This window comes from Mauremys reevesii, linkage group 1 (genome assembly GCF_016161935.1).
Source record: "Mauremys reevesii isolate NIE-2019 linkage group 1, ASM1616193v1, whole genome shotgun sequence".
Classification (NCBI taxonomy): Eukaryota; Metazoa; Chordata; order Testudines; family Geoemydidae; genus Mauremys; species Mauremys reevesii.
Window position 1 is genome coordinate 229,545,084 of NC_052623.1, and position 24,531 is coordinate 229,569,614.

The window sequence follows — 24,531 nt, forward strand, 5'->3', positions numbered from 1 at the left end:
GTGGTAGAAACAAAACATGGCAAGCTATTTATAACTAATGAATATAACAAAATATAAGGACAGAATTAACATGAACATTTCTGTTTCCATCCCCCAGAGTCATCCTTGCTGCTTAATAACCCTGAAGATTCATTTATTTTGACCTGTCTCTGATAAAACACTCCTTTACTCATCCTCAAAGCAAGCCATCTTCCAGGCAGATGGAAACAATAAACTGGGGGGGGGGAACACCCACCAACCTCTTGGTTGTTCTGTGAAAGACTTTTTGGTTTCTGTTGCCTTTGTTTTATATACAAGAAAATCAAGTTTTCCACAGATTTATTTCAATGGAAAACAAAAACCAGATTGTTACAAGATATAACACAATAGAAAATCCTTTTCAGTTTACCAAAATTTCTGTGAATATCCCCCCCCCCCCCCCCATTTCTGGACCACATCTAGAAAAGGGAACCAGGTATCATGCAGATGTAAGCGAGAAATACCAATCACAAAGCACGTGGGCTAGCCCAGAGATCAAAGACTGATTTTTTGCATAGTACCTGGTGTTGATACCAGCCATTGAACCAGCACCCAGCATTTCTGAATGTTGTTTTAAGTTGCATTAGAATGGGGCAACAACCCTGGATTTTCAGATCCATGAATGACATTTTAAATGTTCACACTAAAATAACAAACACAAAGTACCGTGGTAAATCAATGCTTAGACACTTCAGTAATGGGCACTATAGAAAACCCTAAGCTGAATAGGGGCTTGGCTACACTGGTGCTTTACAGCGCTGCAACTTTCTCGCTCAGGGGTGTGAAAAAAACACCCCCATGAGCGCAGCAAGTTACAGTACTGTAAAGCGCCAGTGTAAACAGTGCCCCAGCACTGGGAGCCTGGCTCCCAGTGCTGTAAGCTAATCCCCACGGGGCCTGCATGCTTGGCTGCTTGCATGACCACTGCACATGTTCACTAGGAGTGCTTGTGTTAATGTAAAGTGTAGTGCACCACAAGCAAATAGCCCACTGTACCACATGCTGCCATCCAGCACAATGCATTTTGGGAACATTTTGCAAAGTGTTGTGGGATAGAAATGACTTGCAGAGGGATCTCTGGGAGCTAGAGGTCAAGTTCCCAGAATGCAACTTTCTCCATTCCATAATGCCACCCACAGTTTCCATGCCTTTTTAAAAAAAAAATCCTACAACCCAACCGCCCGTGCCATCTCTGACAGAAGCATGGAGCCCAATGATTCTCCTGTATTTGCAGACCTGCAGGAAGTACCACAAGAATGGGGGACATGATGATTTCTTCAAGGACAGTTTGTTGAGGTACATAGCACAAAATAATTCATGGTTGGTGGTGGTGTTCACGCAGCAGCTGCAGACAGTCGAGCGCTACCTCTGGGCCTGAGAAATGAGCACCGACTGGTGGGATCACATCATGTTGTAAGTTTGGGATGATGATCAGAGGCTGCGGAACTTTCAGCTGTGAAAGGCCACATCCCTGGATCTGTGCGCTGAGCTCACCCCAGCCCTCCAGTGCAAGGGACATCAGAACGAGAGCTGTACTGACAGTAGAGAAGCAAGTGGCGATCACATTGTGGAAACTTGCAATGCCAGATTTCTACCAGTCAGAGGGAAATCATTTTGGAATTGGAAAATTCACTGTGGAGGCCATTGTCGTGCAAGTGCGTAGGGCCATTACTTGTCTCTAGCTATGCAGGACTGTTACTTTTAGCAATGTGCAGGTTACAGTAGATGGATTTGAACCAGTGGAGTTCCTGAACTGAGATGGGATGACAGCATGCATATATTCATTTAGGCAGCAGCCCATCTTGCCTTAGAATACATCAAGAGAAAGGGATACTTTTTTTATGGTTATGCAAACATTGGTGGATCACTGGGAGTGCTTCACAGAGATCAGTATGGGCTGGTCAGGGAAGGTGCATGATGCTCCCATTGTTAGGAACACAGGATTGTTCAGAAAGCTGCAAGTGAGGACGTTCTTTCCCAATCAGCAGATTATCATCAGTGATACTGAAATGGCAAGAGTGATTCTAAGGAACTCAGCCTACCTACTGCTCCCCTTGTTTATGAAGCCATACACTGGCCACCACGACAGTACCCAGGAAAGATTCAACTACTGGTTCAGAAGGTCCAGAATGAGAGCTGAATGTGCTTTTGATTGAAGGGATTCTGGCTAGGATTCTAGATTGGATCTCGTGAGAAAAATATCCCAATGCTTATAGCTGCCTATTTTGTCCTGCATAATGAGACAAAGGGGAAAAGCTACCACTAGGGTGGTGGTAGAGTGGCTGGCTGCTGACTTTGAACAAGGGTTAATACAAGAGCCCAACATGGAGCTAGGTGGTTGAGGGAGGCTTTAAAAGAGCTGGAGTGTTGTCTGGCCCTGGAACTTTGGATGTTGATAAGAAGTGTGCAGTGCTTGCTGTACATTAATAAATATGACTGGGTATTTTCCTGAAGCTATCAGTTCTGTAGGGCTTGGTGTGTATTTACAAGGACTGTTTGTTTTGACTACCCTATACATTCTGCAGTTTTTGTTGTGACCTAATAAAGATAATTTGATTCTCCAAAAAAGAACTTTGAGGGGAAAAAAACAGGGCAGAAAATCATTGTACAAACACCCACAGGCAATGTTAAACAAACTTAAATTAACAGGATGAAAATTTAAAATTAGAAAGGATGTAAACAGTTATGTGCATTTGAGTGTACAAATTATAGTCCACTGTGGCTCTGCATACACCAGCCCTGGTTCTCACGGGTCAGTGCATGTGAAGCTGTGGTTTTCCTTGCTGTCCCTGGCATGGAGTGACACAGGTAAGGATATGGCTTGTGAGACCATGTGGTATGTTGGGGGGTGCAGGGAACAGCAACAATGAAGTTCACCAGTGACTGCAAAGGGTAGACTCTGGGATTCTTGGACCTGTAGGTCAACCAGGCATTTGGGTTAGCTGCCTAAGAAGTCTCATCACGTTCAGGTGTATCTCCCCATCTTTGTCCGGCTGGGTGTTCTGTGGGCTGGATGTTCTGTGGGCATGGAGGGAGCATCCCTCAAGACTGCAGCAGGAGGAGCTGCTGACAAAAACCAATAGATATACCACTGGATTTACTGTCACCATGGAACGTGAAAGACAAGTTTCAAAAATTCCTTCCATTATTCTCATAAACACTTATAATAAGAAATTTTTATTGATACTTCAGCTTTGAACCGCTTCTGCACCACACCACTCTCCAGCCCCAGCCATGTTGAGTATGACCCACCAGGGGCAAATGGGGGAAGATTTTCTCTTGCATGAGGCTATTGAATTTCAGCCCTTATTCCATGGGTACATTTATACGGCAATGGCACTGAATATTGGCACTATTTTCCACAGGCAGTGGTGATCTTAGCTGATCTCACTCCTGAGGGTTACAAAGGTACAGAGAACACAGCTGCTGCTAGCATCCTGAAATTGCCTGAGCCTGTGTGCCGCTAGCCTGTTTACTGAAGTCATTGCAGAATGGTGTGGGAAAGTTTCCTACTGCAGAGAAAGAAATAAAGCTGCCATCCCTAGAAACCTTTGGGAGAGTACTGCAGTGTCTCCATGAAAGTGTCATCGAGATCTCTCAGCAGATAAAAGGGACATGGCTAAGTACATGAACAAACTGTTCCATATGCCTAACCCAACAGAGGAATTTAAAGGTGATGCCAACTCTGCCTGTTTGTTGTACCTCTGTCTCTCCTTGTATGAGTAAAACAGTAAAAAGTTGATATTTCTGTCTCCTTAGATTGGGGATGGGCCAAATGCCGTCTTTAAATGTGAGCACTGTAAGGAAAAATGGATGCACACACTTACCCAAGTTCCCTTCCCCTTTATCAGGCTCATTTGTCCTTGCCTGTGGGACTGGCTACACTGTGGCAGAGTCTCACAAAAATCCTGGCTCATGGCATTGCTGGTATCACCTGTTTTGTCTCCTCCTCTGCACACGCTCCTTCTCCTTCCTGTTCACAGTTGTGGTCAATGTCTTAGGCTCCTCCGAGCTATCCACAGTGGTCTGTGGGGTTCTGGCAAGGTCTCTGCCAAGTATGGCATGCAGTTCCTTGTAGAAGCATAAGGTCTGTGACACAGCATCAGATCTATTCTTGACCTCCCTGGTCTCGTGGAGTCCCTGGTGAAGTTCCTTTGCTTTCATGCAGCTCTGCTGCTGATCCCTGGTGTACCCCTTTGCTTGAATCCTCCCATGCAATCTGCTCAGAGATGTCCACCTTCCTATAGCTGGTCCATAGCTGTGCTTGCACAGTGTCTTCTCCCCACAGGCCCAGGAGATCTAACACTTCCTGTTTACTCCAGGCAGGAATGCATTTAGTGTGTGGGACCAGAATGGTCAGTTGGGCAGCTGCATACAACAAGGGTGAGTTGCTAGGTGTGTTCACCAAGGTGGGCCATCATGAAAAGCCATTTCAAAAAACACATGGAGAGGTTTAAAGTGGGGCTGGCTTCTGGTCTCTGTGACCCATGGGGAGAGGAGTATAAAATTGTGACCACTCTGGGTCACTGTTGCAGTGAAGAGGACATTGTGGAACAGCTGCTGGAGGACTGTTAGGGTCGACAAAGGTCAAGAAGTGTCCTTTACTTGCACTGCAACAACCTCAATAAGTCAACCGTGGCCTTATGCCATTCAGGGAGATGGTTTTACTGCGTTGCTGTGATGGGGCACTTACATCAGCCAGAGACACATTTTAGTTTAGGAACTTAAAATAAGGGCCTGGGCTCCTAACTTTAGGCACATATTTTTTTGAAAAACTTGGCCAGTACTTCCCAGGGCTACTGCAGTGATGCTACACCTCCTTCTTTCAGAGAACCCATGTGGAAATCTTCATATGATTTTCTGAAGTTGTACAGAACAAGAAATTCAGATACAATATAATAATTAAAAATTAGTCTCCAAATAGATGTGGTGCCTAGATCATGGAAAGAAAGGGATACCATCACGGTGCTTATTGCCTATGATTTTAGTTGCTTCTTTCTAACCCATGACTCTCAAGAAAGGTCCTGCATAAACTTTTCCAGGGCCTACCATCTTTCTCAGCACTCCCTCAACAAGATTGTAGAGTGAAGACAAAATGGCTGGATTAATTTTTAGTAAATCATTTGATACAATGATGGACAAACTCTTATGTTGAAGGAGTGGTTTATATTGGCTTGTATACAAGCATATTGCAAGAACTGAAAGCTGATTAAATGAGCACTATAAAACAATGATAAAAGGCAATGTGCTGAGTTGGGTGGGAATTTTTGAATGGGAATCCACAGGAATCCACGCTAGAGCTTGTCTTATTGAATACTTTCATTCATGAACTGGGAAGGGGTGGGGGGCGGGGAATGCAGCATGTTAATTAGAATCACAGATATGAGATTGGAAGCAGTTAGGAACATTCCCAGTGAATGAAGAGAAAGTGTACAACATGACCTAGAAACATTAGAAATATGGGCAGGATATAATAAAATGAGATTCAACCTGGAAGGAGCCAACCAAGGGAAAAAACATTCCAATACATTAATGGTGTCATGGGGAGACACTAGGAAAGCAGAAATTGCTTAAAGATCCTTTTCTTTAATTTTGTCTGAAGTGAGGGATAAGATGTAAAATCCATTGGAGTACTGTAGGGTTGTGAGAGACAGGGGAATCCAACTAGGCGGAGGTTCCTGCATAAATCTTATGAAACATGATCTTCAGTGGGCTCAATAGTTTCACTAACACCTCCACAATGGTTTTAACCAAGGAGGTAAAGTTCTTCAGAAGTCTTAATTACTCATGCCTATTGAAAACTGCCTGGGAAAGAAGTCAAAAGAAATGGTTCCTAAGTACCCAAGAAGGGTAAAGCAACAGCCATTTAATCAGAAGCCAGTGGCCTGATCAGGTTTGCCTACCTGTGGAGTTATTCCTGACCCCTTAAATCTGTGTTTAAATCTTAATTTAGGGCTTGTCTATACAGGAAAGTTATTCCAGAATAACAGAGGTTGTGAATTTAAAATGTAACATCTATTCCAGAATAACTCCATGCCAGGACACACTTATTGCAGAACAAGGCCTGGTTTACACCTACAACTTAGATCAATCTAAGCACGCTGCTCAAGACTGCAAACTTTTGTGCTCTGACCAGCATAATTAGGTCATCCCAACCCCTGGTGTAGACACAGCTATGTCAGTGGAAGGATCCTTCCATCGACCTAGCTACCACCTCTGGGAGAGGTGGATTAACTAAATTGACCAAAAAAAATCCTTCTGTCAACATAGGAAACACCTACACTCTGGCAGCACAACTGCAGAGCCATGGATGTGCCACTGTAGCATAGAGACAACCTAAGAGTGCCCTTCTCTTGTTTAGCTTAATCCACTTCCAATCTCCTAGCTATTTTGAAATAACTCACGTGTAGATAAGCCACTACCAATTGAAGCTAAGTTAATATCAGCCAGCTGTAAGATAGATCCTATTATCATAGTATCTGCACACCTCAAAACTTTAAACAAGTTTCTCCTCACAACACCCCTGCAAGCTAAGTGCTGTTATCCAAATGGAAACCCAAGGCACAGAGAGAGTAAGGGATTTGCTCTAGGTCACACTTAAGACGTCTCTGGTGGAGCAGGAAACTGAGCCCAGCTCTCCAAAGTCAAAGGTAAGTGCCTTAACTACTAAACTATATATGACTCTTTGTCCAACTGTCCATACAACTGAAACTATTTAAAAACAGATCTTAGTCCAAAATGTATAATGTTTGTTTTAGACAAGCTCTTAGATTAAATAGCCCAACCACTTGGCGAGATCATTTATTTCCTTTCATCTAAATTTGAACAATTCTTGTCCCTTACTGACATAGCTGCGCAGTAAAAGCACCAACGTAGAAGCAGTGATACCATCAAAAAAGTCCTTTTACTGAGATAGCTTCATACTAGTTCCCCGAACAAAGTAACTGTGTCTCCATAAGAAGGGTTTGTTGGGATAGCTCCACCAGCAAACCCTTTCCAGTGTAGGCAAGGTCTGAGGGACAGTTTGAAGAGCTCCTGACACTTATTCTGGACAACTCTGGTTGCCAATAAAACCATCTGTGGACCCCAGCCTCTATTATTGTAGGAATTGCTGAGCAAGGCAGTCATGGGTTAAAAATGTGATTGTAGAACATGTTAAAGGATCAGAATCTCTTGTTCTAGATTCAAGTCAGCCACCAGTGTACCTAAGTGGTATAAAAGTGAAAAATTTGAGCTGACAGCTCTGAGTCTTAATGTGAGCCTACTAGACTGTCTATGAACAGGTCACCATTAAATATTTAAGAATCCAAAGAGGTAATGAATCTGTTAGAACAAGTGAATTTGAAGTTGTACCTTCTGAGGAACCAGAGGGCTTATACGGAAAACTGTGTATGCAACCTTAATTATGACGGAGCATATTTAATGTTGTGCATTAAATATGTTAGTGTCCAGTGCTTAATCTGTAATGAAAGATGTGCTGGGGCTCAAGCAATGCTTTTACATTCGTCACTGATGCAGCAAGCTCAGAGGTTCCGAGGCTATGAACTGCCAAACCTAGAGATGTCGGGGATGAACCCTGACACAAATTAAGCACTGTTGGTGTCCTTGACAACTATGAAATAAGAATATTACAGACAAAAGAAAACTCCATTAAAAGAACCTTATTAAGGTTGCAACGTCAAGCAACAAATGATAGGGAATACCAGAATTAAGGCTGCCTGTGCAGCCTAATTTGGCCCCCTTGTGTGTATGCGTTATGACAGTCTTTAATTACATGATCACGTACTATTTTCCCCACAGGATCCTTGCCTCATTCAGTGCACAGGATGGATGGTGCTCACTTGGTGACCAGCAATTCAGTTTTTTGTTTTCTCCTGATTGTTAAATGTGTAGCCTGAGGGCTCATTTACTACACACAGTTCAAACCCTGCTCTGGACACAGAATTGGTAATTTCCTCATAGGCATTTCTATGGTGCTCATCCTTGTAATACCTGAGTGCTTCACAAATATTAATTTATCTTCACAACACCATTGTGAGGAAAGGAGGCATTAGTATCCCAGTTCTACAAATAGGAGCTGAGGTACGGAGAGATTAATGTCAAATATATCCACTAATTTGGGGTGCTCGACCTGAGTCGCCTAGGACCTGAGTTTTCAGAGTACTTAGCATTAGACAGCACTTTATACATTCAAAGCACAGCTCCCATTGCAGCTGACAGTGCCCAACACTTCCGAAATGCAGACCCCAAGGTCTGTAGTCAGGCTTGCAGAAAATGAGGAACTCACCATTAGTGATCATCTTTGAAAAGTGTGGTTTTAAGTGACTTGCCCAGCATTATGTAGAAACCCCGTAGTAGAGGCCGGGGATAAAATCTAATTCTCCAGGGTAGCGTTCCACTGCCTGCACCATGAGACTGTCCTTTCTCTTCTTGCAGTCCCCTGCCTCATTCATTGCACATCTTCTAGCTTCTGCAACAAATGATGCAGAGCTGCTACACACAACATCCTCCTTTATTACACAGCCCTGATTCATCCCCAGAGCAGGTCAATCCTGTGTACTGAATGAGGCAGAGGTCCTGTGCAAAAACTAGTATGTGATCATGTAATTAAAGATTATCTTACTGAATATGCCCAAGGACAGTGAATAAAGTTTGCACAGGCAGCATTAATTCTGGCATTTCCTTACTTTTGAGTCCTTGATTTTGCAACCTTAACATTATTGCAATGTACGTTTTTTTGATGCAATTTCCTACTTTTTTTAAAACTTAAAAATTGAAACAAAAATTACATCACAGAACCATATTGAGCCCCACACATACCTTCCTCCTATCCTGTACCCCTGACTCCTGCCATTGCTCCTGCCTTTCTCTTACCATCTTCCAGCTCCTGACTTTTAGTTCCTACCTCTGTCCCTGTATCCTGCTTATGAACCCCCACACTCCTATTTTCTCCCACATTCTTAGAACAGGAAATATTACTGTAAAGGTAAATACCAGCGTGTGGCAAAGCTCCCCGTTTTAATAAAACCGCATCCACTCTATGAGGGATTGGAACCTTTACTGCAAATACGCTGAAACCTCTGCCAGTGTGGCCCTGCCAACCTGCGACATGCCCCCAGCTCTGCAGCTTTGATACAGCTAGCTGTTTGTAAATTGTAGGAACACTAAAGAGTTATCATGCATGTAGCTCACACCCTGAGTGTCAGCAAACAAGCTACGTGGAACTATGCAAGGGCCTAAGCAAAGAGAGTTTTACCATAGGGACCAATCCTGTAGCTGTTCCTGACATGAATATCCCCACTGACTGTAAAGGGACTACTCACAATGGTACAGGCGGTGTAATGATTGCACAGGATCATGTTCTGAGTATGGGAGAGACTATGCAAATAAGAAGAAGCAATGCTGGTATTGGAGTGACAATGCTGGTTGATTAATTAAATCCTGGAGCATGCCCAGGATGAACGAAGGATGAGATTTTCAAAGCCACCTAATGGATTTTAACACCCAAATTGGGGCATCCAAATCTTTCAGGCAGCCTGAATGTTTCCAGAAGCATGAACACTGGCAGACTGAGCTGAAAGCTCCTGCATTTCCCAAGAGCACCGAGCCTTCTATTCCACCAGCCTGACTCAGGGATGCTTTTTAAATGTTCTGGGATGCAGGATCAAGACCACAGTGACTGACTTTACTTGCTTGGGAGGAGTGACTTCTATTCCATTCAGGGTCTCAGATCACCTCCCTCATTCTGGTATCTGAGTGCCTTCCAATGAGAAATAAACAAGTCACTGGCAACTGTGTAATGCATCTCCCAGTCCATCTCCTCTCCCCAGGACAGGACCATGTTTTCGTTGCTTATCCTGCTAGCCTCTGTAGCTTACTATACATTACACAGGAGACTTCATGGAACTTATCTATCTGAATGTAACAATTTCTCCCACAAAAAGCTTGTAGAAGTCTCATCAGCCATCTGGTATTTTTATTTCTCCAGGCTGAGAAAGCAATCATAGCCAATCCTCCTGCGAACTATGGAGGTCAGGTTTTTATTTCTCACTTTTCTATAGCAATAACTCTTTACAGGATGAAGTAGGCCAAAGACCCTAAAATCTGTACACTTTTCTGCTCTTATAGGACCCTAATGCTTGATGGCTGCCAGACAGAATGTGGTTCCAGTCCAGAAGAATGAAATTCTCAGAGTATTTGGTCAAAGACCTGATATATTGTAATATAATTTGCATTTGTTGAACCTACAACTGGAAAGCTTACACAGTCTTCCCAGGACCATAGGGGAATTTGGGTTACCCAGGAATATTAGGACTAACATAGACATGTTTCTAGGTACAGTTTTGTGGAAGTGATAGAAGCTGACAAATTGGTGATGATCTAAATCCTAAATTACCATTTTCCTTCACTTGCCTGAGAGATACATAACACGTGAATACTGAGAACTCTTCTAAGGAATAAAGAAAGTCATCATCTCCTTTCCAGTGTAAAATGGTACATTATGACCTTTGCAACTCTTAAACAGACACGTTTTAGAGTAAACTGAAACTCCTTGCCCATAAATCAACATATAACCTGAATGAATTGTGAAAGAATATATTCCTAGTGCACCACACTAGCACAGAACCATCTGTCCAAGATAGTATGCAGTGTTGTTGTAGCTGTGTCAGTCCCAGGATAGTAGAAAGAGAAGCTGGGTGAGGTAATATCTTTTATTGGACCAACTTCCACTGGTGAGAGTCACACGCTTTCGAGCTTACACAGAGCTCTTCTTCAGGTCAGAAGTTGGTCCAATAACAGATATTACCTCACCCATCTTGAGTCGCTAATGTCCAAGATAGTGTTTAGGATCAACCTACATTTAAAATTGTCCCCCCCTCCCTCATCCACACAATCACTTACCTAGTTTGTTGGGACCTTGCTCTCTTTGCTGAATTGAGCTCACCCTATTTAGAAGATTTTCACTCTCTTGTGGCATGTTCCATGAAATTTCTAGGGTGTTTGCCCTTGCATACTGGAGAACTGACACGTGAGTCGAGGTGAGGCCTGAAGCGGAAAGCAGAAGACAAATGATATAAATAAAAGACAGTCCATCTGAACCATTTAAAAATAAATCTGAAGTCACACTTTATATTAAAGTAGAGCTGGTTGGGAATTTTCCGTCAGAATAATTTTCTGAAGGAAAATGCAGTTTCCAGAAAATTGAAGTTTTCCACAGGGAAAAAGAATCTCAGTGTTGATAAAAAAAAAAAAATTCCATTGAGAAAAATTTAAATGAAATTTTTTATTGCGTCTCTTTGACCCACACAGGAATAATTTGTTTTGCGGAACAACCTGAAATGTTTTGTTTGAATCCGTTCAAACTGCTTTTCCCTAACAGTTCATTACCATATGGGAGTTGTAGTTTGGGTCCCATTCTGTCCTGTGCCATGATTCCATGGTAGATTAAAGAGACTGGTGGTATTTAGCCAAGATGTTCACATCAAGACTAGACTTTTCAAGCAATAGATCCATGCATCTAAGCATGGGAGGGAATCATGCTGTCAGGACTGGGACATAAGCAGCACATCTAGTGGCTGGAATCAGAGTCAGGAGCCATGCCAAGGGCTCAAGCCAGAGTTGGAGACCATGGACAAGGATCAGGAACAGGACAGGAACCAGAAACAGGTCAGGAAAGCAGGAACCAGAAGCATGGAAAGAAAGCCAGCTTCAGGAGTCAGGCAAGGCAAGGTCCAATATAGCATCCAGGTAGAGCCCAGTTGCGCAGACAACTTCCTGTGCCTTTCTTGGATTTAAATAGGAAACTCTGACCAATCAGAGGTCTTGCTTCTCCTCCACTCAGGGCCCAGGAATGCCACCCTGTTGTAGGTTCAGGTTTCCTGGTCTCTCCGCTTGGGTGGGAATAAGGCAACAACAGTTGCCTGGGAATCCTGTGGACCCAGGTTTGAGACCTGTGGGTTCATGACACTTGCACTCTTGAAACAAGATATTATCCCCCTCCCTCAAGAATGTAGTCAGGACATTCCCACTAGTTATCAGCCAGGATGGCTATGATTCTGACCCACCAGTACTAGAACCAAGTGCACCACTTCCTGTATCTTGACAAAAGAAACAGCTTGAATTTCAGCTGACACCAGGATGTTCCTCATCCTCCTTGGACACCGTCAGTAGAATGGGAGCCAACTGAAAACCAGGGGGGTCACTCACACATGGAAATTTAAGCTTCAACATGTTTTTTTTTTAAATCAGGGTGTATGTGTAAAGTATCAGGGTCAATACTGTCATGGCCCTTACACAAACAAAGTAAGAGTAAAAGAAAATTAAGAGTTAGAGTTAAAGGGCTGTTTACTTACTGATGCCATAGTTTTCAATAAATGCTTTTACAAAACTTTTCATTTTCTCAAACTCTGATGCTCCAACATTGGAACTTCCATCCAGAAGAAACATGATATCCATTGGTCTGCTGCAAAATTCTGAAAAGAATATAAAAAGGCTTCTTATATAAGATAGCCATACCAAACGTCTGCTGAATAAGGAAAGGAAGATGGAAGGAAAAGGACAGTAGACAGCTGGAGTTTGAGAAAACAGTGGGGCAGTGTTCCGTTGATACAAGCAGTAACTTCCTCTATGTCAGAACTGAGCTTTATGTTCAACATGAGAGCTTTGCCCCCCAAGTCTCCAAATAGGACATCTCACGAACATTCCTGAACCCAACAAAACTTTGAGGTTTTGGTTTACTTGGCAGGGATGAGGCCTCAGCTGATATGCCAGGTCCATTTTTGAGCACCACACTTTCAGAAGAGATGTGGACAAACTAGAAACAGTCCAGAGGACAGCAACAAAAATTATAAGATGTTTAGAAAATCTGCCTATGAAGAAGGGTTGAAAGAACTGGGCATGTTTTGTCTAGAAAAGAAAAGGCTGAGGGGGAAGATGGTAAGAGTTTTCAAATATTTAAAAGGTTGTTGTAAAGAGGACAGTGATCAATTGTTCTCCATGTCCACTAAGGGTAGGAGAAGTAGAAATTGGTTTAGTTTGCAGCACAAGAGATTTTAAGTTAAATATTAGAAAAAAACTTTCTAACTATAAGGATAGTTAAGTAGTGGACAAGTTACCTAGGAAGACTGTAGAATCTCTATCACTGGGGGCTTTTAACAACAGGTTACCTATGAGGGATGGTCTAGGTATATTTAACCCTGCCTCAGTGTGGGATGAAGTAGATGAACTCTTGAGGTCCCTTCCAGCCCTACATTTCTATGATTCACAAAAGTTTCACGGTGAAATAATCAAACCTAGAAGCAGAGGGAGGAAGTAATTTTAACCTCTGATGGGCAGGCAGATGAAAACAATATAGCTCCATCAGCTGTTCTTTAGTGACCTGAAAATCAAAAAGGAATCCTATAAAATGTCAAAACATGGACAAATTACTAAGGAGGTGTACAAAAGAACAGCACAAGCATGAAGGGAAAAAATCAGACAGGCAAAGGCACAAAATGGATTACAGTTAGCAAGGGACTTAAAAAGTAACCAGAAGAGGTTCTTAAAATATATTTGGTGCAAGAGAAGGATGAAGGAAAATGTAGATCCTGTACTTAACGGGAAAGGAGAGATAATAACTGATGACATCAAGAAGACTGAAGGGTTTAATGCCTATTTTGTTTCAGTCTTCAGTAAAAAGGTTAATGTTGACCAGATTCACAACACAATTAATATTAACAACAAGGGTGAAGGAATGCAAGAAAGAATAGGTTAAAGAATGTTTAGATAAGTTAGATATATTCAAGTCAGCAGAGCCTGATGACATTCCTCCTAAGGTACTTAAGGAACTAGTTGAAGCAATCTCGGAACTATTAACACTTATCTTTGAGAACTCCTGAAGAACAGATGAGATCCCAGAGGACTACAGAAGGACAAACATAATACCTATCTTTAAAAGGGGAACAAAGAGGACCTGGGGAATTTTAGAGCAGTCATCCTAGCTTTGATACCCAGAAAGATACTGGAACAAATTATTAACAATCAATTTGTACCATAGGGTTAAAAGAAATAACCAGCATGCATCTGTCAAGAACAAATCATGCCAAAGCAACCTAATTTCCTTCTTTGACAGGATTACTGGTTGACTGGATAGGGAAGAAGCATTAGATGTGATGTATCTTGATTTTAGTAAGGCTTTTGACAGTCCCACATGACATTCTCATAAGCAACCTAGGGAAATGTGATCTAGATGAATTTACTACAAGGTGAGTGCACAACTGGTTGAAAGACCATATTGAACAACAGTTCACTGTCAAATTGGGAGGGCATATCTAGTGCAGAGTATGCTTCTATAATTTGTGGATAAAACCAAGCAGGTGGGGTTGAAAGCACTTTTGAGGACAGAATTAGAATTCTGAATTGACCTTGACAAATTGGAGAATTGGTCTGAAGTCAACAAGATGAAATTCAATAAAGACAAGGACACAGCACTTTACTTAGGAAGGAAAAAAAAATCAAATACACAACTAAAAATGGAGAACAACTGGCTAGGTGGTGGTATTGCTGAAAGGGATCTGAGGGTTATAGTGGATCACAAATTGAATATGAGCAATGTGATGCAGTTGCAAAAAAGACTAATGTAATTCTGGAGTGTATTAACAGAAGCACTGTATGTAAGACATAGGAGCTAATTGTCCTGCTGTATTTTGCATTGGTGAGGCCTCAGCTGGAGTGCTGTGTCCAATTCTGAACACCACACTTTAGGAAAAATATGGACAAATTGGAGAGAGTTCAGAGGAGAGCAACAAAAGTAATAAAAGGTTCAGAAAACTTGACTTATGATGAAAGGTTAAAAAAACTGGACACATTTAGAAACAAAAGACTGAGGAGGGACCTATTAACAGTCTTCAAATAGTAAAGGGCTATTATAAAGAGGACAGTGGTAATTTGTTCTCCATGTCCACTGAAGGTAGGAAAAGAAGCAATGGGCCTAATCTGCAGCAAGGGAGATTTAAGTTAGATATTAGGAAAAATGTTCTAACTATAAGGGTAATTAAGCTCTGGAATAGGCTTCCAAGGAAGGTTGTGGAATCCCCATCACTGGAGGTTTTTAAAAACAGGTTGGACAAACATCTCGCAGGGATGGACAAGGTTTACTTGGTCCTGCCTCAGCACAGGGAGATGGACTTGATAACTTCTCAAGGTCCTTCCAGTCCTACATTTCTATGACCCTAAGTTCACCTTCCACCCCCACTCAGATCAACTTGGACAGCAACATGCAAAGCAGAATCCATCCCTGATTCCAGAGAAACCCTGATGAGAAAGAGAGAAAGAAAATACGTAGAAAATATATCCAACTTTACCTGGGGCCATTCTGGATTTATTTGAGCAGCACGTTTTCAACACTAAGTCAGGTGCTTCTCGAATAAGTTTGTTATAGTTTATGATTATTGGGGTGTGCCATTGACTGATCTTCTCAAGCTCTTGAATGTTCGCGTTGGGGGTAATACCTATAGGGATCACATTTATGCCACTCGCAACACGTGAGATGACATCAGTGGCAGGGTTTGCAGTTACCATGTACACTAAGTGTGGCACTTGTCCCCTGCCTCCATTGTCTGTGGTAAATGTGTGTTCGGAGACATAGTTGAGGGCATTTCCAGTGTTGGTGGCATTCCCTCCTTGGTACTGAATCTTCCTCACCACCTCAATAATGTCTTGCTTTGACTGTGCTTCACTGAAGGAGTACTCAATAGTGACCGTGTACGAGTACTGTATGATAGTAATATGAATGGTTTCTTCTCCTATGTTCATTTTTCTGATAACTTTTGCAATGAACTCCTTGATTATATTGAAGTTTTCCTCTCCTACTTTTTCAGACCCTTCAACAACAAAAGCTATATCAAGCACTTTGTAAATATCTTGAACTGGGAATCGTGTCGTAGCTAAACTCTGATCGGATACCGTCACTTTAGCTGCCTGGGGCGGGGTTGTAGTAGGTTTTTGGGTGGTAGTTGTTAACACATCTTTTTCTTCAGGCACAAGATCACACAGATAATTGATTATTTCATCCCTGTTTTCCATTAACTCTTGTACGTTGTTCATTATGAAGGCCTTGTTTTCTGGCCACTGCCTTTCAATTAGCTTGATTTGTTCCATACTAATAGATGGTCCAATTCCTACTGGTATTACTGTGACTTTCTTCTTTTGCAGAAGAGTGAGGATGCGCTGAATATTTCCTGGAGACTTGCTGGCTGTCAACAACAGAGCAATTCTGGCAGCATTTGTCCTTGGTGCCTTTCCAAACACATGGAATACAATATATTTAAGCACTTCAGTGGCAGAGGCAACTTCTCCACCAGTGTATTTTATGTTTTGGACAATTTTCCTCATCTGAGATTGTGTTTTAATATCTTTGAGCCCAAGATAGATGTTGGAGCCAGTGCGGTATTCCAGAACTGACACTCGGATTTTCTTTTGGGAGATGTGGAGTTTTTCCATCATGCTGATTATGAAAGCTTTTAACAGTTCGAAGTCCTTTTCTGAGAGTTTGTTGGAGCCATCCATCAGAAAGGCCAGGTCCATCATTTTGCTGCAGGAGTATACACGTGTCTCTGTGTCTATATCTGTTTCTTCTGTAGCAACTGGTGTTGGTATAATGTCTTCTGATTCACAGGCACTACATGTTAAGTTCTTTCCTTCACAGTGACTGCAAGAACCACCAAAAAATTAGTGGTAAAATGAACTTTGATAACAATATACCACCCCTGATTTAATACAGTTATATCTTATACAGAAATGAGTAAACAAACAAGTCAGCATGAGCATATAATTTGCCATGCCAGACTGGATCAATAGACTTTCAAGTTCCATATCCTACCTTGCTCACTACTCTATGACTGTTGCTTCAGAGGAAAGAAAACTGCCACCAAAGGTGCTACCTGGCAAATTGTGCATAGTGGGAAAATCTCCTTATTCCTGCAGCAATCCTGGGACACCCAATAATGAAATAATTACTTATGGAAATACACTAATGTATGCATGCAGGAAGCATGTGAAAAGCTGTTTTGGCTGAACATTCATCATATCATGGAAACATGACACCAAGTGGGGGCTACATAGAAGTCACTGGGATTTGTAGGCTCCACTTCTGGTGAACATGGCCAGTAGATTTGGTCTGCACCCTCTGGTTGTATCTTCACTAGGAAAAAAGGTTTATTCTTAACTTGAGTTATTTAACTTGATTGAACTAATTAGAGGTAAAATCCTATTGAAGACAAGTCAGTTTGTAATTTGACATGTTATCATGCTGAGTTAAAGACTTTGAGGGAGTCAAGGGTTTACCTTGACCTGCTAACTCATGTGAAAACTGCACACTGCCTTGTCTTCACAAGGATTATACCTCAAGTTAATTCACTCAAGTTAGCTAACTTGAATTAAGAACACACCTTTGTTTCCAGAGTGAAGCCCTCTGGACTGTGCCTCGTGTCATGGGTTTGTTCAAACCTAAAATCTTAAACTGAAGTTTTGTACATAGAAAACCATCCAATTCTACTGGCCTTTTGCCATTGTCATTATGAAATCAATTAAATTCACCTGGATCCCTTTGCTCCCCTTCCTGTGTTTTTAGATCTTATTATTACTCTTATTTCTCTCACACACACAATGCCTTTTTCTTATTATCTTGACTTTAGATTTTGCCATGTGTATTTTGCACCTGTATTTTTTATTTAACCTTATTTTTCTCCTCTTCCTTGTACTAAAATTCTTCTAGCTCTTTTCTTCTCTCTCTCTCTCTGTCCCTTTTCTCTTCCCTTCTCTCACAAAAAGTAGGAGCTGCCCTCTCTTCCTTACTCCTACTCTCTTTCCTGCTCTTCTCTTCCAAATATTTCCCTCCACTCATATCCATTGGTACATTCCCACTTTCGCCTCCTCTGAATGTTCCCATCCTTTTTTCCACTTTCTTTATGGGCCTCCATTTCTCCCTTACTTCTCTCTCTTCACCTATCTCTCCCCCCACCCCATAAGTGTTTCCATCTACTGCCCCTCTCCTGTGTCTACAGCCTTGCAGGAGATTGCTTGTGCTCCCTTAGCATGTCTTCAACAGCTTCTACATTGCTAAATCCATCTGTTCTGTGCTCTTCGCTCTGCCTGACTGAGGAAGGAGCACTCCTGAGCCCAAGCAAAGGCTAGTGGAGTACCACTCAATGTATTTTTCCAAGTCTACTGGACAGTAGGAGACACAGAGTAGGGAAAAATGTGTGAAATGGCATTTGTCCCTCCAGAAATACAAGAGATACTAGAAAAGATGGAGAAAATTCAGGGTTTTCTGAAGAATCTGGGCAGCTGGGAAGTTCTTGGTTTGGTTTTACATTTATTAATGCTATAACTATGGTATTTTCAAAATTCTTTACCTATTGAATCTGATGCACTGGGGATATTTGATAACACACAGAATACACTGAACAGGATTCCTCAGTAATCTCCACTATGAAGAGCACAATTGAATGGGTGCTCCAAAACTACTCAGATCATTCATAATAGCAATGGACAAAATAGTCTGGCAAAAATTAGAGGTATGCCAAACCTCAGAATAGAACAGGACCAGCAACAAAGCTCTTTTTGGATTCAAATACTTTTGTAATCTCTCTCAAGTTATTTCTAGAGCACCCATCATCACAGTATGTAAGATAGCACTACAGACACACTGCTGGCATTTCTCCCCACTGTTAAAACAGAGGAGCGACACTCTTCTAGCTCATAACTCTAGGCAATGAGAGCTTTATATACTGTGTGGGATCAAGGACAAAACATAACTTCAGTGGAGTTACTTGGGATTTACAGTGGAGTAACTGAGATCAGAATCTAGTCCATACTCTTTAAATTATGGTTTTGCTCTAAAAATTGAATCATGTGGTTCTACCTTTGTCATCTTTCAACGATTTCAATAAGCAAATGTGTACAGTTTATAAGTAAAAGATTTCCTTTTTCCTAACAGTCAGAGCTTCAAATTCCAACCCGGGATCTGAGAGACAAGCTGAATTCTTTCCTTCTCACACATCACCACCAGCTCCCTTGGGCTGGCCAAATTCTTTCCTCAATGGCTCCTCTGAAATTTTGCTGTCTTCATTGTGGTTGCACAAGCATAACTGTTTGGAACTTAGTAAACAAGTCTGTTGAATATGCATGTGAAGGGAGGGATTGCAGCCTCTTCCCTCTGAGCCATGCCAGCTTTGCACTGTTAACTAGAATGATGGGCAGTAAACATTTATTTTCCTCACTAACGAAAGCAACCCAGGGAGCAGTCTATTAAGTAAGAAGATGCCATTTTTCAGAGCAAAACAGCACATTAAATGTGACATCCAAATTCAAGCTCTCCTAAGGCTGTGTTCTTTCACGTTGCTTTTAGTTTCTTAATTGAAGAATACACAACTCCCTTTGGCATTTAGCATATTGTAACATATATGATTTATTATTTTAATCCTAATGCAATATTTTGTGAATGAGATTCCAATTTCCTTTGGATATTTGCTATAAAATTCATTTTTGTACAATATTTTCTATTGTTTGTACAGATGGTGTAGGCATCTAAATTAGGTGACAGCTACGTGCAAAGATGTTTCCCAAGTGAGGTAAGTTTACATAATGTTCTAAAACCTTATGTGAGTGGTGGTTAGTGTATCAGCATTAAAGATAAATTATTATTAAGTATTGTGAAAATTAGGGAACTGGTTTACGTAGATGCATTTTTGACCTTTTGATGGAATTCAGGGCTTGCAATTTATACTGTTAAAAAGAAAATACGTTACTTAATTAATCAACATAACAGAACCAACTCCATGGGGCTTATAAACAGAGTTAGTTACTATCAGTTACAGGCCAGAGATTCAAAGTTCATACCCAGTCTGAACTTTCAAAATGTTCAGGGTGTTTGGATCTAGGGTTTTAGTCTGAGCCCATAATTTTTGCAGATCTACATCCACTTCTATTAAATGTGGGCAAATTATGTGGTGGAAAACTTTCTTATATTTACAGTACTATGCCTGACTAATGGAAATATCCATCCATCAAAGGGCTGGGTATCTGAAGAATGCCAAAATTATGGATGCTAGAGAGCTAAATTCATACTTTTATGCACCTTGCTACCGTACAGGACACAAAAATAGTGAGTTCCTCCCTCAAAGCAATGTAAGGCCCTGGTTTTGCATAGTGCTTACCCTACCATGCATGATCCCATTGACTTCATTAAGCCTAGTTGCGAGTACTTACAGGATTGGGCCCTAGAATACCTTCAGTAAATCTTGGGGAAGTTACTTTTCCAGTTACACAGCATAACCTTCCAGCACCTACTAGTCTTGGTGGAGTTCTACAGAGATCACATATTCATATCCTTAACTTTAGAGAGGATTTTAAAGTATTGAGATAGGGCCATATTCTGATACCTTACTCATGTTGAATAGTATCTTATTCCAAAAATGGAGTCAACAGAATCACTTGTGGAATAGGGCTAGGTTTTTCAAAGCAACCTTATGGAGTTTTATACCTCATTCCCATTGAATTTCAATAGAATGTGGGTACCTAATACCTTTAGTCTTGTTTGAAAATTTCAGGTTCTGTTGTGCATGAAAAAGGGCATCATATTCAGGCCCATAATAGTATATTCAAAACTATATCCACAGTATATTCATGAGAATGCACTTCATTTGTGCCACCATAAAAGACACTAGTGTTGAATAAAAATCTGTATCTTACCATGATAGACAATGTTCATCATCATCTTTGTTCAAAACAACCCTCTTTCCATGGGGGATCCTGGCACCTTCTAATATACATACAGGACAGCTTTCTGGATCAATACATGACTGGGATAGTTCATCAAGTATTTTTCCTGTTTTAAAACAGCACAGAAGGGTTTTATAAGTTGCAAAGCAGATATTAAGCTGATCGTTGTATTTAGCGGCTTTAAAAATATGATAAGATCAATGATACTTGGATTGGGCTCAAAGGTTCAGAACATGCTCTTCTTATTAAACTAGCTGTTAGTTTGACACCAAGTAAATCTTTATTTTCTTCCATGGCATTTTTATTGAGATACTATCAAAATACTAACACCAGTGCATATTATATGCAGTAGCTCATTCTACACACAGGGTGAATGTATTTTTAGACTAAAAACCAGGTGTGCCAGAAGAAAATGGCATTTACCCTTTTACATCCACATTACTGATTTTTCTTGGTCCCTTTGGGCATTTTCTTGGTCCCTTTGGGCATCCTTGTAGGGTGATTTATCATTTTCTCCCCATTAGGTCTCCACTAGAAGCACTACATCAGCTCAGCTGCACTGATGCACCTGCGCTGCTGTAGAACATCTGGTGAAGATGCTGTATGCCAATGGGAGAGCACACTCCCATCTGCATAATTATCCACCCCCGTGAGAGGCAGAAGCTATATTGGTGGGAGAGCATCTCCCGCTGACATAGAACAGTGTGGACAGTGCTTAGGTCACTGTAACTTGTGTTGCTCATACGGGTGTCTTTTTCACAGGCCTGAGCGATACAAGTTAGATCAAATTAAGCAGTAGTGTGGACATGCCCTGATATTTAAGAGCTAAACACCATACTATGTACAGATGTACCTAGTGGATTCTGCTCTCACTGCTCCCTGGATTAATGGCTCTGCTCTGTGTGCGCACAGGGGACTTGGTGGGTGGGGGGATGGATTGGTTTTGTGGTTGTTGGTCCTGCAATACATAGTTTCCTCCTCTCCTCAACTCTCTGCCCTTCTGACTTATTCTTCTCAATTTTCTGTCTCATTTTGTCCTCTGCACCGTTTCTCACTTTCCCTCTCCCTTCCTTTTTATCTCTTTCTTCCTCCTCTTTAGTCTCCCTTCCCTCCTTTGATTTCTATTCCCTTCCCCTGCCTTCCTTGCTCTCCTCCTATCTTCCTCTCCCATTCCCTGCTCTATCCTCCTTTAAAAGCTCTGCTGTCTCTGCCCACAATGTTTCTCTCCATTCGCTAATGTCCATCCAGTGCCTCCATGGCCTCAATGCACTATGTGCCTCTCAGAAGTTCTAACCCAAGAGTGGGTTTCACTCCTATTCCTTACTCCGAACAGCTGAAAGGTGTAGAGGGAGATTTCTGACTGTGTGGCCAGTGGAGCACAGATAATAGGAACAATATGGGACACAGGAAGTTAAGTCCAGGTGAGATGCCCTAGGATTCCACTGAGAACTGGTCAAAACCCTGGTTTCAATATAATCATTCCAGACAGCTCCAGAAAACCAGGATGAGCCTAGTAAACTGGAACATCTGGTCACCGTCTTCTTACCTTGATGGAAACAGTGATGCAAGCATACCAGTAAGATTGTTAAGATTTAACTTTTGCATATGAAAATTTCACAGCCATTAATCTTACAAATCTGCTTATTTCCAGTCTTAAAAAAAAAACAAAAAAAACATTTCATGCAACGTTCCGGGGGGGGGGGGAAAGTACAAAGATACCAGTAAGCGATAAGAGCTGAGCAGGAAATGCTAACTAACTGTGTAAAGAAGACAGTGGGTTTACCTTCAGGACAGTGCACATGGCATCCTTCTACACATTGCAGAGGGCACACCGCAGGTTCAAAGTGTTGGCATGTAATAGGACAGGCAGGTCCACAGCTGTTATATCTCCATTCACACTGATACTCCAATTCATGCTTATTCAGATCCTCACAACTTTGTGCTATGCAATAAAAAGAATCAGTTAAAAAAGTCACCTCAGATTGCATTCACCATGGCTCTTGGAGCCCAGGCAGAAGGCTTGGAGTCACATATATAGCCATACTTGCCAGAGAAGTGTTTATTTTAGGCACACCAGAGCCTGGCCACATATTCACACAATTCTTTTCATACACCCAAACCTATGCTGTGATCAATATTATTGGCTGTTGCTAGAAATAATTGCTAGGAATTAACTTTCACTTTCAATTTAACAAACATTTACAGCAAACATTTCCATTTCTTAGTTCAGATTTGTATTTCCATGTCTATCATGTCTCCCTAATGAAAGGAGTGAGCTCCATCTTTTTTCAAGGTGTGCATGGAAATGTAGCAGACAAAGAGTTACTCTTGAGGAGCCATCACCCTGCATGCCCAGGACTGGGGACCCTTGCCAAGTCCTGTCCCCAATAATATTAATAGCAGGACTCCTACTGACATCAGTGGGAGCAGGACTAGATTTAATGAAAATGTGTTCTAGCTGAGTCATCAGCTAATTAAAAACTAGCATGTCTTTGGTTTTTCTTGCTGCAGTAACTCCTGCCAAACCATTACTAGGTGTTTCACTCAGCTATCCGGTACTTACGGCACAGAGTTGATGATCTCCAATGAACAACTGCACCTTTTTGTGCACAGATATGGGCATAGGCTGCGATAGCATCACAGAAGCAAGCACAATCCCCAACTGATTCGCAGGCACAAGTATCATACATGCAGATATCCATATACAGCTCAGGATTCACCTAAAAGGAGAGTTACACAGTATAAACTCATTTCATGCACCTCCTGCCTCTAGATGGACTTGCTCGTGATATCATTCTCCTGTTCATTTGGTGCCCCATCTGACTTCCACTGGAGTCTCTGGAAGCCATTGTATTAATGTCAATGAGAGTATGGTCATGCCCAAGGACATGAAATGTAACCAACCCTTCAAGCAAACTCTACAGTTTCTAGGAACCATTAAATTATGGGAAATATAAAAGCATATTTAACCATGTTGGACCTGATTCTTTTTCATACTATACCTCTTTCATAGCTCTCTAGGGGTATGTCTACACTACCCGCCAGATCGGCGAGTAGCGATCAATCAATTGGGGATCTATTTATCGCATCTAGTGTAGACACGTTAAAATTGATCCCCAATCGCTCTGCCGTCGACTCCGGAACTCCACCGCGGCAAGAGGCGGAAGCAGAGTCGACGGGGGAGCGGCAGCAGTCGACTCGCCGCCGTCCTCACAGCCAGGTAAATCAACCTAAGATTCGCATAGCTGAAGTTGCGCATCTTAGGTCGATTCCCCGCCTAGTATAGACCTAACCTAGCAGTGTAACAAGGCCTTAAAGTAGGTGTGAATTACAGTCACGCTGTCACAGAAGTGTAAAGGGCCCTAAGTGTAAATGAGAGCCAGGCCCTTTAGTGAAAAATATAAGTTCTAATTTCTAAAATATGAGCAACAGAGTTTAAAGCCAGAAGGGATCACCAAATCATCCAATCTGACCTGTTGTATATCACAGGCCACCAGCACCACCCAGCACCTGCATGCTAAACCAAACAACCTAAAAGAGACCAAAGTATTACAGCCCTCAGGAGACTAAACTCATATGTGCTTCAGGCACAGAATAGGAAGGGACCAAGTTGCACCAATATTAGGGTTATCATACGTCACTTTTTTGCCGGGAAAAGTCCTTTTTTTAAGCTGTGTCCTGGCCCTCCTGACTTTTTTGGCAAAAGTGGGCATTGGATCATCAGTTGGCAAGAGCAAACGGGACAAATGCCCA

At 41.7% G+C, this 24,531-nt stretch overlaps 1 protein-coding gene across 2 annotated transcripts in view; it reads right to left on the reverse strand.

Annotated features, from left to right (window-relative positions):
• VWF (von Willebrand factor) overlaps window positions 1–24,531 on the reverse strand; it is a 232,140-nt gene that overhangs the window by 98,526 nt on the left and 109,083 nt on the right. For both annotated transcript variants that reach the window (XM_039539548.1, XM_039539538.1), the window contains 6 exons: window positions 23,342–23,498; window positions 22,562–22,720; window positions 20,749–20,884; window positions 15,360–16,705; window positions 12,372–12,491; window positions 10,921–11,064 (listed from right to left, as the gene is read on the reverse strand). In XM_039539548.1, the coding sequence (XP_039395482.1) occupies window positions 10,921–11,064; window positions 12,372–12,491; window positions 15,360–16,705; window positions 20,749–20,884; window positions 22,562–22,720; window positions 23,342–23,498 (2,062 nt within the window). The remainder of the gene's footprint in view (window positions 1–10,920; window positions 11,065–12,371; window positions 12,492–15,359; window positions 16,706–20,748; window positions 20,885–22,561; window positions 22,721–23,341; window positions 23,499–24,531) is intronic.